Below are 17,502 nucleotides of genomic sequence, written 5' to 3'. Positions count from 1 at the left end.
ATTTGAATATCAGATTACAGTGTGTGCATATGTATGTATGTATGTATGCAGTTTTCAAGCAGAAAATTTTGAGCAATAAATTCTTGTAATTCTTTTTAAGGGCAAAAGAGGGCGATAAAGGTTCATGGAGAATTTAGTTTGTCTCTTTGTCCCTAAATTAGATAGGAATTAAAAAACACTAGAGATTTAGTCATTTTTGTTAAAATTACTAATTTATTCAATGATAAAACACCCCTTATGGTTACATTTCTGAATGACCTCCATATGAAAGTCCATACAATATCTCATCAGCGTGACAAAATCTGGGACAAAGTTTAGCTCAAAATTGTCAATGACATGATGTGGTTCCTTGAACGTTACTCTCTGGCGTCATGATGTGAAGTAACTCTGCTGTGATTGGCTGTTTAACTCAGCTGAGAAAACGTCACTTTTATGACATCAAAAGAACTCTTTCCATATTTATCCACAATGAGATACTAATTCACTGTGGTCGTTTTCATGTGACTCATGTGTCTTAGAGTTCATACTGACATAATAATAAACACAAAAAGTAAGCACTAAAAACATATATACACTTACATATCACACACACACACACACACTGTCACAAACTGGTCAGGTGACATTTAAACACCTAAGTGACTCTGTGACTGCAACATGAGGATCTGCTGTATAAGATTACACACCGATCAGCCGTTTAATCTTGTTAACTGCACCTCCTACAATCCTTAATCTGCTTACCCACTTCTCAACACTTGGCATCATGATTTTTACTACAAGCATTCTAATAAACTACATTTTAGGGAAACTTCTCTTGCAATATAGAAGTTATTTAAGTATAATTTAAATATATATATATATATATATATATATATATATATATATATATATATATATATATATATATATATATATATATATATATATATTGCATTTTCTTTTTCTTTCTAAACAATAAATAATAACTATATAAATCAAATGAAAATAATAAAAATGTCTTTATATGAAATTATTTTTATATTTTATTTCAGTTAACATTTTATTTCAAGTAAAAAAAAGGTTTTATGGAATAATAACTCTGAATATAGCACATTGCATTAATCTACAAACAGTAAAATAAAGTATGTGTGCTGTGCCTATGGAACAACTTGTTTTTAATGAAGGCACACACACAGTAAATAAAGTAAGTGAATGAAAGAATGAATGAATGAGTAATTTTCTGCCAGGAAATTGTCCAGTAATTTTGTGGTTATTTCCTTTAACTCAAAACACAGTGAATCCAACGATGCACAAAATTCAAAATACAGGTAAAACACAATGAAAATTCCTTATATTGTGCTGTAATTTTTACTGATGATTTCTTTACAGTGCAGAAATAAGGATTATTAAAGGACTGCATTTTTTTATGAAACTATAATCCTGTTAATTTAAACAGCATGTCAAATACAAAAACAGATAGGACATAAAGTTTACACAGAGACATCTGTCTTTTCCAATATATATTTACATAATCAAATCAGATGTAAATACTTTAGGTCGGTGGGATCAGTGCTCATTACTTGTCCCTGTAACTGGATGGTCCTGTTAACAGCGCTGAAAATTTTCATAAGAAACTGCACACGTTACTGTTCCAGAATTTTCCAGGCATTTCTTACACACTCCAAATGTTGGCACACGTCTTTCTAATAAAGTAGCTTCAGGTAACACTTTCTGCGCCAAACGCACATGACAGGGAAACACAAGCAACCAGTGCCCGGAAACACACACATGTGAGTGATTCAAACTTACAGCTGGAGCTTTTGTGCATAAAATAGAGCGTGGGGAGTCCGATTCGGTGAAGCGAATCGGTTCGTTCGAATGGTTCGTTTCAGTGAACTAAAAGCGGTTCACTGGTTCGACCAAACCATCACCCAAGTTATTGTAGTAGTTAAGATTGTTTAGAAGATTACAGTTTTTCCCACTAACAGTGTAGCATATAGTTTTAATTCTGCTGGTTGACACAACAATAACTGAATCATTTAACTACAAAAAAGCATTAGTATTAGCATTATTCATATTTTTTAAACATATTTTGTAACAAACGTTTTATGGCAATTATAAAATAAGACATATTATTTGTATTGTGTATTTTTTTTAATGTATTTTATTTATTGTTTAGCAAACTGCCAAAGCATAAATATATTCTACACGCAAACACTAACAGAAAAAAAAAAAATATATATATTAACAATAAATAATAACTTAATAGCCAAAATAACAAGATTTTCGCTAACAGTGTGTTCTGAAAGTATTTTTATTAGTGGTATTTTCGATTTTTTTTTTTTTTTTTTTTTTTTTTTTTTTTTTTTTTTTGCATATACAATTGATAAAACATACACAAACAGTGATAGGAAATAATTAAGAATGTTACAGTAATGTTACAAAAACAACTGCAATATACATAATTATAAATGTCTTGATAAATCTATTTAATGTATTAATGTTATGTTTGATTATACAACGCTTAGCTAAGTAATTGTAGTTTGGTGGAAATTTCTAGTTGTGAGTCATTCACCAACGCTCAGACAGAGTAATCTCAAAGAACCGGTTCAGAAGAACAATTCGCGAATCGAACAACGCCAGTTACACATACACACAACCGCGCCTGGCTCTCTCCATAACCTCCGGTTCTTGTTGCCATAGACATTCACCTCATTCACCCGGTGTTACGTAAACGACAAACAGGGAGAACGGTAAAGTTGCTCAAGTGTGCGACTTGGACGCGGTGTCTGATGTAGACTCGGTTCTGAGTTCATCCTTCTCTCTCCACTTGCACCGCTGGCCTTCTATCATTTCTCGACGGCCGGGAAAGAGGCGCTGGTCGCGGGCATGGATGCCGTGTGGATGCTGGCTGCGGTGCTTGTGCTCCCGCTCCTTTTATGGACAAGCAGCACATTCGTTTTCTATTTCAAAAAGTGCTTCTATGTGGCATACATGATGTTGCTGGCCGTTATCGCCATACCGATTTGTATTCTGAAAAGCGGCGGCAGGGACATTGAGAACATGAGGTGAGTTGTCTACAACGCAAGCCACATAATGTTACGTTTCCGCACTCGTGCATTTAAGACAGTGGTCTGTCATTTGATGTGGTTATAGAGTGTTACAGTAACAAATGTGGCTTTGAAACATGTCAAAACATAAATTAAATGGCTGGAAACCGATTTCTATATACAGTCAGTCCTAATTTAAACTCTGTAAAATGCTCTTTTGTGCAAGCACATATGCGTTTATTGACTGAAAAAAGAATGCATTTGTAACGGAATGCACTGCATCTTTTTACCCCGGACAGATGTTCGGATCACGGTGGTGAATCTTTAGCCAGCTCGCTAAGTAACGTTACAGTTCACGCGAGAACACGTGCAGGCCTCTGTATAGTATATTTAATGTAATATCAGGGTGATGCATGAATAAATAAAGGTCTGTGTGGTTTAACAGCATAAGGAGATGTAAATATGTGGTTAGTGCGCGTGCATTTTGCCTCTCGTGAGTGTTTAAGGTGCGTGCTAGCTGCTTTAGCGTCTCGTGCAAGCCAGAAATGGCGACTAAAGCGTGTGTTTGTTTCCTGATGAAATGCTGGGAAGATGTTAGTTAAACGGAGGTGGGTTGCTAGTTACGCATGCTGTAGTTTGCCCGAGCCAAGACTTTCTAGTCTGTATTAATGAGGTCGTGATGGATTGGTCTCATGGCTCCGCTGGCGCAGAGTTCATGCTGGTCGATGGTGCCAGATTAAAACTAACAGTCACACGCAATCCACACATTGGACAGTTGATCGATGGAACTGCGGATTCCATGTCATCAGTTTAAAATCAATGTTCGCGCCGAAAATCACTTTGAAACCTTCCTTAACACTAGAATGTCGCTGTCATGGCAACGGACGTTCTAGTTTAGAACGTTCCTCACTGTTAAAGTCAACATCCATTGATTGAAAGAAACTAGGACTGTCCATATATTGAGTAATCGTGATGTGATTTTTTTTCTCTCGTGTCGTTGTGTTAAAAAAAAATAATGTAAAAATTATTTCAATGTTTTTTCCTATAGTTTTAGAGTTAAAGTGCCCCAATTATGGATTAAAAAATACTTTTCATGCCGTTTGTAACACAGCTCTAAGTAAATTAAAATCTCCTACTAAGTGTTAAATGTATAAAGTTAATGTCTCAAAAAAATGAGTCGACTCTGTATCATTGAAACCAGTCGTTTTTCAAACGAATCCCAAGCCGTTTCATTAACATATTGCCCGCCCACTTGTTAGTCTTTTCGGGTTGGTTGAATAAAAACAAAAAAGCTAATTGATTCGTTGCCACTAGGTGGCTCTTTTGGAGCGGTAAAATAGCTTTTCCCCGTACGCAAAGAAGTAGGGCCGTTACATAGTCAATGCGAGAAACGCGAGCAAGCAATGCGAGCGACGCGCTCCCTGTCATAGTCTAAACAGTGAACGCAAGTGTCACGGTTGATGCGTGTATGCAATACACCGCTCACGCAACAGGGGGTAGTAGAGTCAGGTGATATTAGTAGAGTCGGGTCATGTGATATTCAGATCACAATGGCAACTGAAGAGGAGTGTATTCTGTTGCTAATGAACTATCGTATAAATGTGGATGAATACGTATAAGTTCGCATAATTTTTCCTTTTCGCCCGCCATTGTATTCAAACCTTCTTCTTCTGTAAACACAATATACTTGAATTAATGTACAATACTTGCAACGTCGCCCCACCGACAACGCATAGTATTGCGTGAATCGGCGCGTCGCGTATCAAAAACTTGGACGACACATTTGGCTACGCACCGACGCATAATGTCGGCCGAAGCGTAACGATGCGTAGCCTCGGCGACGCGTATGCATACAGATGCGTTGACTATGAAACGGCCCGTACTGTGCTCACAAACGCTGCTTTATCAGGCATTACAGTCATGACGAAATGAAAATGAGACCAATCAGAGCAGTCACCGCAGATTAGTGTCAGAGGTTTGAAAAATATTAGTAAAAAATATATATTATAAGACAATGAAAGTGTTTTTGACCTTGCATGCATGTCAACCTGTTGTTGGGCACACCCAAAACCCAAATATGAACCTTTCATTACCAATAATAGGGGCACCTTAAGGTGTGATCACGAAAAAAGCACAAAAACTCTTGTTGCCACGTTGTTCACTAATGTGAACAGAAACTAATGGTATGTTGTCATGCGAAATTCCAAATTGCTTGTATTCCAGTTGAAATAACTGGATTTTGTTTGCGAATATATGTCAAACTTTTTTAAACGTGACTGCACCTTTAAGGATTATTGTCAACATTTTCATTACAAACTGAGGAAGAAATCTGAATTATATTATGTAAGCTTTAGCTAGAATGAATGAACCTGTACATTTAGTCCTTTTATGAAGCATTTAAAAGTTTGTCCCTCACAAATACAGCAAAACTATTGTGTAAAATCAATATGAATAGCTGATGCACTGACATTTGTCAACCAAACATATTTGATGGGAGCCAAAAAACCATTGAGCAGAATGGAATTTAATGTATACTATGGTTGGATAAATCTGTTTTATACCCGTTTAGTGACTCATGGCTAGCAGGTGAATCTGTTCAGGACAGTGTTTGAACGTGGGGGTGCGACGTTACCCGGTAATTACGCCGGGACAGGATGAGCTCGTGTGTCAGGGCCGGTGTATGCTTACCGTAGCTCAACTGTCGTGTGTTGACATGCGTGCAAATACTGAGACTGAGTGTTTTGGTCATGGCTATTGAGTCCGTTTTAACATGGTGACATAACACACATATTAACCAACAACACACCACATGATGTGAGGGACGATGGGTGGTGTATTGTTGCATCAGTGTTGTTCTTCACTAAGTTTATCTGGATCTCTCTCTGTCTTTTTCTCTCTCTCTTTATCAGTGTGATAGGAAAGAGGTATTGAGCCACAACGGTGAGCTGATGCAGCAAGGGTGATGAACTTACTGGGTTAAAAGAGAGAGATGACAAGGCATATAGAGATTGAGGACAGATTTGATCAAGAGAGTTCAGCCAGAAATGAAAAGGATGTCACTCATGTCGTTGCAAATCTGAATGACTTTTCTCCTTGTAGCACAAAATCGCTTAATTTTTTTTTTCATGGACTTGCAATGAATGAGAACTAGAGCTTTCAAGGATGCAAAAGTACCGTAAAGCTAAAGTATAAAAAATGTGTGAAATTGTAAATTAAACCCAGATTATTGGAGAATTATACCTCAAAATTTCACATTTAATTCAGTTTGTTAATAGCCATTCTTTTCATAATAATTTGTGAAATTACTACTTAATAAAAATGTTTTCAAATAAATATTACGTTTCTTTTTTCAGTGTCTTCTGAAGTCATGTCATAACAAAAAATTGTATTTGTTATTCATCAGTTATTTTCCCTCCAATGAGCTTTTAAAGCTGCAGCTTTAAAACAACCAATCAGAGCTGCAGGCCGTAACTTTGTTTGTGTTCAAAATGTAGAAAAATGTATATAATAAGCGAGTACACCATGAATCCATTTTACAAACCGTGTTTTTAGCCTGTCCTGAATCACTAGGGTGCACCTATAATAAATGTTTATATTCGGACTATTTTAGATTGATTCGGGGATACCGCGGCGGAGTAACCCAGTACCTTTGTGATTCTTCATAGACATAAACAGAGAGAAGTAGTTCCGGCTACAATGTTCTTCCGCAAGACGCAAGCAGTCCTGTTTATTAACCGCTAGAGCGGCAAAAGTTACTTACTGCAGCTTTAAATGCTGCAATCAAATTGTTTTATTTATTTTTTATTTATTTATTTTAAATAGGGACAATGATTCTGCAGATTCCTGGTCAGGAATAAAATAATGGTGTAATTAAAACATTAGCTGATAAATGCTATGTAAAACATAATGTTAGTAAAAAGGAAAATAACAATAGTACAATTTAAACTAAATGAAAATGAGAAATGGCCCTTTGGCTGTATATATATATGTGACCCATACTCAGAATTTGTGCTCTGCTTTTTACCCATCTAACCCATGTTTGAGTTTAATATAATAATCCTGGTCTGTACATTATTTAATTTTGGAACATCTCCATTTATGTGTCACAATAGAAATAAAGACAAACAGGTTTAAAATGACATGATGGCAATTAAATGACGTTGGAATCAACATCTCAAGTACTGTTGTAACCTTGAAACTAAACCGTGATCTGTCTGTGATGTTGATAAACTCCTCGTGAAGTTTAAGATCTACGATAACAGCCGAGCTTGGCAGCCTTTAAACTCTTTTGTTCTTTCTGCTGGTGTACCAGGGTAACATGTCAGAGAACAGCTTGACATTTCTGATAACAGAGTTTATTTTAATTTTGTGTAGTAACAAAACAAAACAATGGAACCATTTTTTTTTTTTTCTGATTTTAATATTGAACTACTTTCAAACCTTTAAGGCCAAGCAATTAATGTACAATTTTATATATATATATATATATATATATATATATATATATATAATATTTTTATTTTATTTTTTAATAAACATTTCTAGCAGAGTAAATTTTGTATTTAAAGCATGATGCATCGTCAATAAATGTAGCATTTGCACGTCTGTTGTGCTCAACAGTTAGGGTTCAGTAAGGTCAAAGTTAATAGAGTTGTGGCTAGAAGGTTTTCAGCAAAAACTAGAAGTTAACAATAAATTAAATTTTCTGCCTATTACATTGTGTGTTATTAACGTCTACACCTACCCCAACCCTAAATCTACCCTTAAAATAATGTAAAAAAAAACGTAATAATTGTTGTACATTGTGAGAAAAATGACACTATATTGATTGTTGCATGCCCAGTATTTTTTAGTATGACATCAAGTCTTAACCCTTTAATACTTCTATTCAGAAAGGAATGCATTATATTGATCAAAAGTGACAGTAAACATGTATAATGTTATGAAAGATTTCAAATAAATGCTGTTTTTCAAAGAATCCTGAGAAATACCTTAATGCAAAAATATGAAGAAGCCCAACTGTTTCAACATTGCTAATAAGAAGAAATGTTTCTTGAGCAGCAAATCAACTTATTAGAATGATTTCTGAAGGATCATGTGACACTGAAGACTGAAGTAATTCAGATTTGCATCACAAGAATAAATTGCAATTTAAAAGGTACTCAAATAGAAAACAAGTTTTTGAACTAGTAATAATATTTCACAATATTACTGCTTTTACCGTATTTTTTATCAAATAAATGCAGCCTTGATGAACATAACAGAAAACTTAAAAAAAACATTTACTTCGTACAGTTGTATACTGCAAAATGTACCATGGTATTTTAATGGTACTATATTAAATAAATAATATTAATAAAAAAAGAAAAATAAATTATGTGTAATGGTAAGGTAGATTGCTTGGATAAATTCTAAGCAATTTCACATAATCTAGATTTATAGTAACAATAGCACAGTCCATATTTATTGCAGAACAGGCTCAGTCTCTTGACTCAAAGACGTTTCACTCTGTTACAAAACGCACATGCAGTGACTGCTAAAAGTGAAGGCACTGTGCAGTGAGCTGTTGTTTACTATTCAGAACCTCGGGGGAATTTCACAACAATCGCTAGTGAGCTGATGTGTAATGGGGACAAAGATTCATGCCAAAGCATTGCTGGAATTATTATCAGTGTAAACACAGAAAACAAACGTGCGTTTTAATGCATTGATGACTTGTTCGAAGAAACCAGAGCTCAGTCGAATCAAATTAGCACTAAATGTTTAGTGCTTGCCAAGTCGAGCATCACTTTTCCTGTTGCTCATACTTGAGGTTAATGGTTTAGCAATATTCACCCCGTTACCTACTAAATATTTCAACATAATTCATTGCAACCCACAGTCATCCGTCCATCTCTTAATCTTTCAGGATCCTGAAGTGTTTGAATGAATCTGTGAGTCTCCTCAGCTGCGCTGTTATCTAACCGCAGATGTTTTTTGCCAGCGTTTGCTCCACATATTCACATTACTGATATGAGCCTCTTACATGTTCAAAGGTCGCACAGATACTGTATCTGGAAACTCTTTGTTTATCGCGCAAAATCCCTTGATAAACATCAAATAATCTCGATTTTACAATACTTTTATTTCAATATCACTTATACATGATCATAGTGTTTATTAATGTTTTGAATTAGTTTTCTTTTTTTTTTTAAATGCTCTACGTTTCATCGTTCCTGCAGCACTGTTTAGTGGTTGTTCTGTCTTGTTAGTGCTTCTGTATACGTCTGCTTAGTCTTGGAGCCAGAGATTTGAACAACAATTATTTCTATTGCAGACATGATGAGCAGTACCTAAAATTTCATGGGCTGTTACAGTTTTACAACGTATGATTTATGGCTGGTGGTGGCTGATAAAACAGTGGGAAAGTCTTGCTTTGAAAGTGGTCTGGAATATTTGTGAAAACGGATTACTTGAATGATTGCTATTGGTCATGTTCTGGATTGTAACGTCTTTACTTCCTGTAGGGTCATCCGGTTCATGGTTCGCCATGTGAAGTACTTCCTGGGTCTGCGCTATCAGGTCATCGGTTGGGAACATCTGCAGACAGATGGACCCTATGTCATCATCTCCAACCACCAATCATCACTCGACGTGCTAGGTGAACGAATACACTCGATCAATCGACACAACACAATGTGTTCAGTGTACTATTATTATTATTACCACAGGATCAAACCCTGCTTGAATTCACTTCTTTCTACCTGCACACCCAGATGTCCCACGATGGTCTTTCTGTGCTGATTCTCTCCTCCTATCTGCAGGCGTGATGGAGATCCTGCCGGATCGCTGCACCATGATCGCCAAGAAGGAGCTGATATGGGCCGGGACGGTGGGCATGATTTGCTGGCTGGGAGGAATCGTCTTCATCAACCGCCAAAAGACCAGCGACGCCAAGAACGTCATGAGTGACGCCGCTAAAACCATGCTGGCCGACAAGGTCTGTCTTTGCCAAGATCTCACATCTGACAAATGGTAGTTTACCCGACAGTTCGTTCAGTTTGAACACTTCGCATTAGCTTTTAGGTTATTAATTGATGTTAGATGGTCTTAATGAAGTGTCATTTTTTTGTTAACTTAAAGTTCCAGGTGAAAAATGACACTTCCCAGCAATCTTGAAGAGAAAATCATTGAATACGTATCAGGACAAGGTTCTCATACAGTATTATATAGCTATTTGCTGTTTGCAGTCAGGAAGATTTTTAAAGAAATTAAAGCTTTTATTAAGCTAGGATGCATTAAATTGATCAAAAGTGACAGTAAAGACATTTATGATTTTACAAAAGATTTCGGTTTCAAATAAAGTTTCCTTGAAGACTCTCCTGGTTGGCACAAAAATGAAGAATTCTGTTTTAAATCACAGGAATAAATTGCATTTTAATATTTATTTAAATAGAAATCAGGCATTAATTGTAAAATATTTCCACAATATTATTGTTTTCACTGTATTCTTCATCAAACAAATGCAGCCTTGGTGAACAGAAAAAACTATATTTTTTTAAAAATTAAACATGTAGCTAGCAATCATTTGCACAGTTATCATTAGTTTTCTGTTTTTAATAGATTATTTGCAATGCTTCAGTGATTGTAGTTAATTTTCCTTGATCCAGGGTTATTATTCTTCAGTAAAAACTATATGTATGTATGTTTATATTGTGTGTGTGTGTGTCTGTGTGTCTGTGTGTGTGTGTGTGTGTGTGTGTGTGTGAAAATGAATAAAGTATACTAATACAAATAACAAAAACACCAAAATTATAAAAACTTTAAATAAAATGACCATGAGAGTAGGAAATTTAAGTTAAACTATAGTACCTCAGTGATAAAAAAAAGTAAATCTGCTTTGACCTTCTGACCATTTTTCCTTCTTTTGACATACATTTTGCTTTAAATTTCTATATGATGTTTATTTGGTTGATGGCTTAGAACTAGGGGAAAAAGAATGGGAAAATACACGAAGACCACTAAAGACATGGACCGTTGCTTTCTATTAGCTTACATTATTTTCCAGTGCTAAACGTTGGAACACTGGTGGAGATGTCATACTGAATTTACATAGTAAACTGTGATCTGGAAATGCCATCTTTTGATCTATAATGCATGATATAATACTATCAATCTTGTGATATCATAGGGATGATGTAAGGAAGAAGTGCTGTAAACAATCTCATTTTGTGATTGCATTGAACTTTCTCTAGATCCGATTATGGGTGTTTCCAGAAGGCACACGAAACCAGAACGGTGGGCTTTTGCCCTTTAAAAAGGGAGCATTTCATCTGGCCATTCAAGCACAGGTGAGTGTTACTGTAGACTCCTTCACTCATGCTTGACCTGACATAACCTGACCTGTAAGTGCAACGTACATAGCTTTAGTACTTTACCTGGCACAAGCTGAACAAGCTTGAGCTCAAAGGTTCCTCATTAACCCATGAAAGCCGTGTCACAGGTCAGAGGTCGTAATGGAGACAGGCTTTGCTCGTGTGGTGTTGTCTTGTCTTCACCAGCAGAGAGAGCTGTCGTTCCTTGTTTAGTGTTCAGCTTCATGTGGTTTTAGCAACAAAAACTCATTTCTTAAGCTACATGAAACATTCCTTCAGTGCTTCTTTGACAACACTATTTTATTGTTATATTTAACTACATTGTAGAGTTAAATATTACCATTGAAAATAAGTATTTTATTTTAAAATATATCTGCAAATGTTTTATTGGGATAGCGTCTTTCTAGTTAGTTATGAGATACCAAAAAACAGGTGACTGCCATTTGTGTCATTTAACAAATAATTTATGATATTTACATTGTTTTGTTTAATTCCCATGAAGTTAATGCTTCACAGACGCCCTGACAATGGTTTGAAAGTGGTCTTTCTTGTTGTTTTGACATATGTTCTTTAGAAACAGGATGTTCGGGCAGGTCATAAAAATGCTTTCCTTTTTTCAATAGTTAGTTAGACAATAGTTTACATCACAGCTGACTAAACCACTTTGTGGTTTTGTAAGATTATCAATATTTTTGCTTCAGTCGAAGGACTGCATTTCCAATGCAAATTTAAAATATAAATTTTTTCAGCTTTTAGGAGAACATTATATCTCTCTTTATATGCTCAATATGCTCTGCATATTGATTAGGCTCAACGCTAACAAAGCCTTGAAGCTAAAACAGGCTTTGACATAAGACATCTCTCTAAATTAAAAGTAAAACACTACATCTACATTTCCATGGCCACAAGAAAATGTTTTGGTGATTGCTGTAATGACCGTGCATGTAGATCATTTGTTACAAGTTCATACGAGGAGACTGAATGAGGAATTTGTGCTGAAGTTTGTGTGTAGCTGCTTTTTAAGTTCAGAATAAAGTAATATGAATTGTGTGTGATGATGCATACTGATATAAGAAATGGCAGGCCGACATAATCAAAACCAGATGAGCGCTTAGTTAAGGCAGACAGACATCACTTAATCTAGACCAAAGTAATGGAGGCCTGATGGTTCTCATTAGTTAAGGTAAAATATTTGAACAATCTGTGTCTTATCTTATCTTTTTATATCTGTGTTTTGCATTTGGGCATTGTACAGATATAACATGCACCATAGGAATTTTATACATGGTCTAGACTTTAAATAAAGTAGGAATTTCAGCCAATAAGCTTGGCAAAATATTTATATAAAAGAGTGTAAAATAAAAATGTTTGTACAATTCAATTTAATAATATTAGTATGTCATTCTGTTACATACATTTAAACATTAATTATAACATTTTCAACATTAATTTGTGAATTTATATTTATTTAGAATTTCCAAATTAGTAGTTGATTTATTGGGCCCTATAATACACCTGGCACAATGCGACGCAAGGCGCAGCGCAAGTGTGTTTGCTAGTTTCAATTTGGTGCCGTTTGCATTTTCCCGTCCAGCCCCACATCGTTTTATTAGCATTTATTAGCATTTGCACTAATTTTCTGGTCTAAAAAAGAGGTGTGTTAAGACACATTGCTATTTTAAGGAGCTGTAAAAATAGACTGCACCATAGACCAACTCAAACCTGGTCTAAAGTCTGGCACAGTGTTTTCTCTTAGTTATTTAAAGCGCGTACATGCTGCTTATTAAACACAGGGATATATATTAGCATACACGTCATAGTGGATAGTCATCGCATGTATCAGAATTAGGCTTTTAAATTTATCTATTTGCTCGCACACGAGCAGCTCCATTTCATCTCAGAGACGCGTTCTATCTTTGCGCTTGCCAAATTGCGTCATGTAAATAGCAAATCCGTCATTTCACGAGTGCAACTGGCTCTTAAATGGAATGGAAGATGAGACTCTGATTGGTTTATTAGACGTTACGCCCAAATAACACCTATTATTCATTAAGAGAATAGGGACAACCCGTTTAGACCATGTGCACAGACGCACCAACGTTTTTTCCGTCGTTAAAATAGCAAAAGTGGATTTGGACACACCCTGAGTGCACCTGTGCCGTGCGCTTTATACTTTGCGTTTAGATCGTTAAAATAGGGCTCCTTATATATATATATATATATATATATTTATATATTTTAGCCTTTTAAAATGCAGTTTAATATTTACATTTATTTTATTGTTTTATTTAACTTTATTTTTGAAAATTAATTTTTAGCTTGTTGATTTTTATTTATTTGATATGTAGAATTTTTAAATACATTTTGAGTTGATTATTTAATGTAATTATTAATTACATGAATTTAAGTTTAATTTAAATTTAACATTTAAATTGATGTCATTCTATTGTTATATTTACCTGACTTTAACCATTAATCAATAAAAAATAAACCATTTTTTTATATTTATTTCAGTTTACATTATTTTATAATTGTTTAGAATTTTAAAATTATTATTATTTTTAATTTATATTCTTATTTTATTTGTTTGTTTATTTTTTTGTGACATTCCTAGTCCTTCATAATTTTGAGTACCATCTTTTTGTATTAATGATGGTTAAACTGACATACACTTTCCAGCGATGACTCTCTTGGTCTATTATTAGTCTGGGAGGATAGTTCAGTCTGTGTATGATCATATTTTTGTGTGTGAGAGCGTTTCTAATCCCTGCTGGTTTACTGTCTGCTGCGCTGCACACTGTCCAACCATCTCTAACTCTATCACTCTCTCTCTCTCTCTCTCTCTTAGGTTCCCATCATACCCATAGTCTTCTCTTCCTACAATAACTTCTACCTACGAAAAGAGAAAGAGTTCAAATCAGGTAATGCACATTACAAACAAATGTTATGGAGAAACAAAAGGCCTTTTGTGTGAATAGTTCACCAAAAAATAAAAATCTGTCCTTAACCTTTCTTTGTGTTGTTGTAAACCTCTATGCCTCTATATTTGCTTCTTTTCCATTTTGCATTTACTTGTACTTTTACTTTTAATACTTAAGTGCATTCAAGATTTTAAAAGTACTCTTTAAGTTCAATAAATATCACAGACTTTTATGGGGAGAAGGTGACTTCAACTTCTACCAAAGTAATGTTCTGGTAGGATATCTGTACTTTTACTTGAGTATGATTTTCAGATACTTTTTACACCACTGAAATAAACTCACATCTGTGAGGAAAAAGTCAGAATTGTGAGATTAAAAGTCACAATTATCTTTTTGATTTCCATACAAACTAGAGCATGTTAATGATAATGTCGGCTAATATGGCTGTAATGCCGTTTTCTGCACTGTTTCAAACAGGGAGCATCACTCTGAAAATCCTTCCAAAGATTGAGACGAAGGGACTGACGGTAGACGATGTGACGACGCTCTCCGAGCAATCCTTTGGCATCATGCGTTCGGCCTTCCTGGAGATCTCTGGTAAAACGGTGCAGAGCAATGGTCCATCCTCCCATTGAGCGCCCTTTCATTCGCTCCGTCAACAAGGATGGCTTGAGACTACGCCGTCGTCGCGGTGGTGATGCTAACTATGACAGCCAGGCGCTTTAGTATCCTCTCTGACGTCCTCATGAAGCAGGGACACACATTCATTCACCTTGACTACAGTGCGTACAGCAGATGTTATCTTAGGCTAGTTTTGATCTCCCGTTGGACTCTAGGGGGCGCTAAACGGCGGAACAGCGTAATTTTTTTTCCTGACGCGACAACTCATTTTTGATGTTGGTTTGGATCGGACTGCTTTTGTCGGTGACAGGTTGAGTCTTGGAGCGACGCCCTGAGAACATCGTGGATGAGTGTTCAACATGCATGCCTTTTTATATGTTTCTCTTCCTATCACTGATCTACAAAGACTTACATCTGTGTTTGTTTTACTTCTCTGTCTTTTTTTTTGTATGCAAGAGTGTTTTTCTTTAGACACGCCCCTTTATTGTTTTAAATAACTTTATTGATTCATTGACCTAAAAGATTCATTTGGAAATGTGTCGTCACAACCAAGAATTCGGAAAACTGCTTATTAATCGAGTTTCCTCTTTTGTCATTCAAAGGTTTCGTTCATAACAAAAATCTCTGTTGTCAGCGTTACAAAGTGGGGCTTCTTCCTGTGCCATGTGTCCAAAGTGTCTCAGCCATTGGCTGCGTTTAATGGTAGAATATTGTGGAAAAACACTATTGATTATTGATCTGTGATCAGAATTGTTTGGTTAGCGTTTAGGATAGAAATACGTTCCAGTTGGCTTAAGTTTGGTGCTTTGCTCATTTCCTGTTTTGGTTAGTTTTCAGGCTACAAAATAACATTTTCATTTCTAGAAATGTAGCTAACATTGTTCAATCCTTTTGTTTAAACTACAAACCATTTACAAGGGAATTTTTATTATATTAACTAATCGAAAAAGTATTATCTAACACATTATATAGACTATGGCGTTATCTAACAGCCAATTTAACTAAAGTGTGTTTAAGATTTATTATTAATAGTCAGATTTTGAAGGAGATGATCAAAAATCTATTTTACATTTGTTTGCAAAACTTGGATTTTTCTTTCAAAACCTGCTGCTAAAAATTATCCGAAGAAATTATTGTAATGTAAAATGCTGAGGTTTGTAATATTTTTAAGTGGATGTCAACGAACGTGATCATAAATGGCGCTAATTTGCACTCTAGAAATGAGCCGCGTTCGCAGATTGTCATGAGCTTTTTTCTGCTCATAGATCAGGTATTAATCTTTATCCTCAACTTTACAGTTTAACCAAGAAAGTCCATATTAAAAATAAATAAATAGATATAAATCTGAAAATGTGAATATGAAATTCACAATTTAATCTCAAAATGACCAATTATTTAACACCTATTTATTAAACCAGACTCTATCGACAGCTTAGGATATATATTTGTTATTACTTTCTAATCGCATTGCATTGTTGAATCTTCTATTTAATGCTTGATGTTTCAGTTCTTATTGTTTGTTAAGAATGTATAACATCTGATCCTTAATTTAATATGTACAATATTATTTAAGAGGACTGAATTGTATGTATTTCATTATAACGGCTCGTTTAGAGCTGAAAGACATTTTGCTTTGAACGAATGTTCAGTTTGGTTTATGCTAAATGTCCAAATTAGGCCCTGTTATTGTTATTAATTAGTACAAATATAAACCCTTTTATGTTGTGTATTAGTTCACAGATTTTATAAGCCCCTTGTTTTTGATGACATTTTTGCCCTGCTGACTGAAAACCGTGCTGCGTTCACGAAAGCGTGTGTACATGGTGTGTGATTTTCACCAAAGCTATTAAGGATGTAGAACAGGTGAAGCTTGTAAACGCTCTGATTATGAGATCCGTTAGACGAACCTGTCAGACATTTCATGGGCAGCCTTGTATACATGTGTGTATGAGAGAGTGTGTGTCCATTGTGTGTGCTGAATGTGTTTGTATGGTGACCCGACACAAATGAGCTAAAGCCCATTGTAAAATCTGTAAAGTCATCTGTACAATCAAGACGATGATTATATATAAAACTATTGATTGTGGTAGAATCTGGATGTGACCTGTGTTAAGAACATCTAGGACAAATAGTAAATAAAATTGTTTGTTTTTCCAGTAGGAATGGTAGAAGTTGTTCTTGACGTTTGTCGTCTGTCTGCCAATTTATAAATTTACACATAACTAAATCTAAATGAGGTCTTACCTTAGACTTTTGATTACTACAGTCAAACCCAAAACAGAAAATAAAAATATTTATTTTCAAATAATAATAATAAGTCAAGCAAATCTTTATTTTGTGATCCATTTTTAAATGTTCTAGTACACACTTAAAAGTATGGAGCTAAAATAGTGTCAAAATTAAGGGATTAACAAATGTGCAAGCAATTTCACATTGAAAAAAAGTCAATATAATATACTGTATCTGTATATTTAATTTTGTGAATGTAAATTTTGTTGTGCATTTGCATTACTATATTTACAAAATAAAAACATTTTCACTAATGCTCAATTCACATTCATGAAAATATGTTATTGC

The 17,502-nt window shown here is 35.0% G+C and overlaps 1 protein-coding gene across 1 annotated transcript; it reads left to right on the top strand.

Moving 5' to 3' along the window:
* The first annotated feature begins 2,603 nt into the window (after positions 1 to 2,603).
* Positions 2,604 to 17,088, top strand: LOC113038988 (1-acyl-sn-glycerol-3-phosphate acyltransferase alpha-like). The gene is made up of 6 exons (XM_026196827.1): positions 2,604 to 3,047; positions 9,536 to 9,669; positions 9,833 to 10,008; positions 11,264 to 11,359; positions 14,232 to 14,304; positions 14,782 to 17,088. The coding sequence occupies exons 1-6, from the start codon at positions 2,869 to 2,871 to the stop codon at positions 14,937 to 14,939; spliced, it is 816 nt and encodes a 271-aa protein (XP_026052612.1). The 5' UTR covers positions 2,604 to 2,868; the 3' UTR covers positions 14,940 to 17,088.
* The last annotated feature ends 414 nt before the right edge of the window (positions 17,089 to 17,502 follow it).

The sequence above is a fragment of the Carassius auratus genome, chromosome 21, assembly GCF_003368295.1.
Source record: "Carassius auratus strain Wakin chromosome 21, ASM336829v1, whole genome shotgun sequence".
Taxonomy (NCBI): domain Eukaryota; kingdom Metazoa; phylum Chordata; class Actinopteri; order Cypriniformes; family Cyprinidae; genus Carassius; species Carassius auratus.
Note: the sequence above shows the minus strand (reverse complement) of the source record. Positions and strands in the feature narration are given on the sequence as shown.

Excerpts from the sequence above, each read along its gene's own strand:
- LOC113038988 (XM_026196827.1), top strand. The coding sequence starts at position 2,869 with ATGGATGCCGTGTGGATGCTGGCTGCGGTGCTTGTGCTCCCGCTCCTT. Across the intron at positions 3,048-9,535 it reads AGGGACATTGAGAACATGAG|GGTCATCCGGTTCATGGTTC; the intron begins GTGAGTTGTCTA and ends TACTTCCTGTAG. Across the intron at positions 10,009-11,263 it reads AAACCATGCTGGCCGACAAG|ATCCGATTATGGGTGTTTCC; the intron begins GTCTGTCTTTGC and ends AACTTTCTCTAG.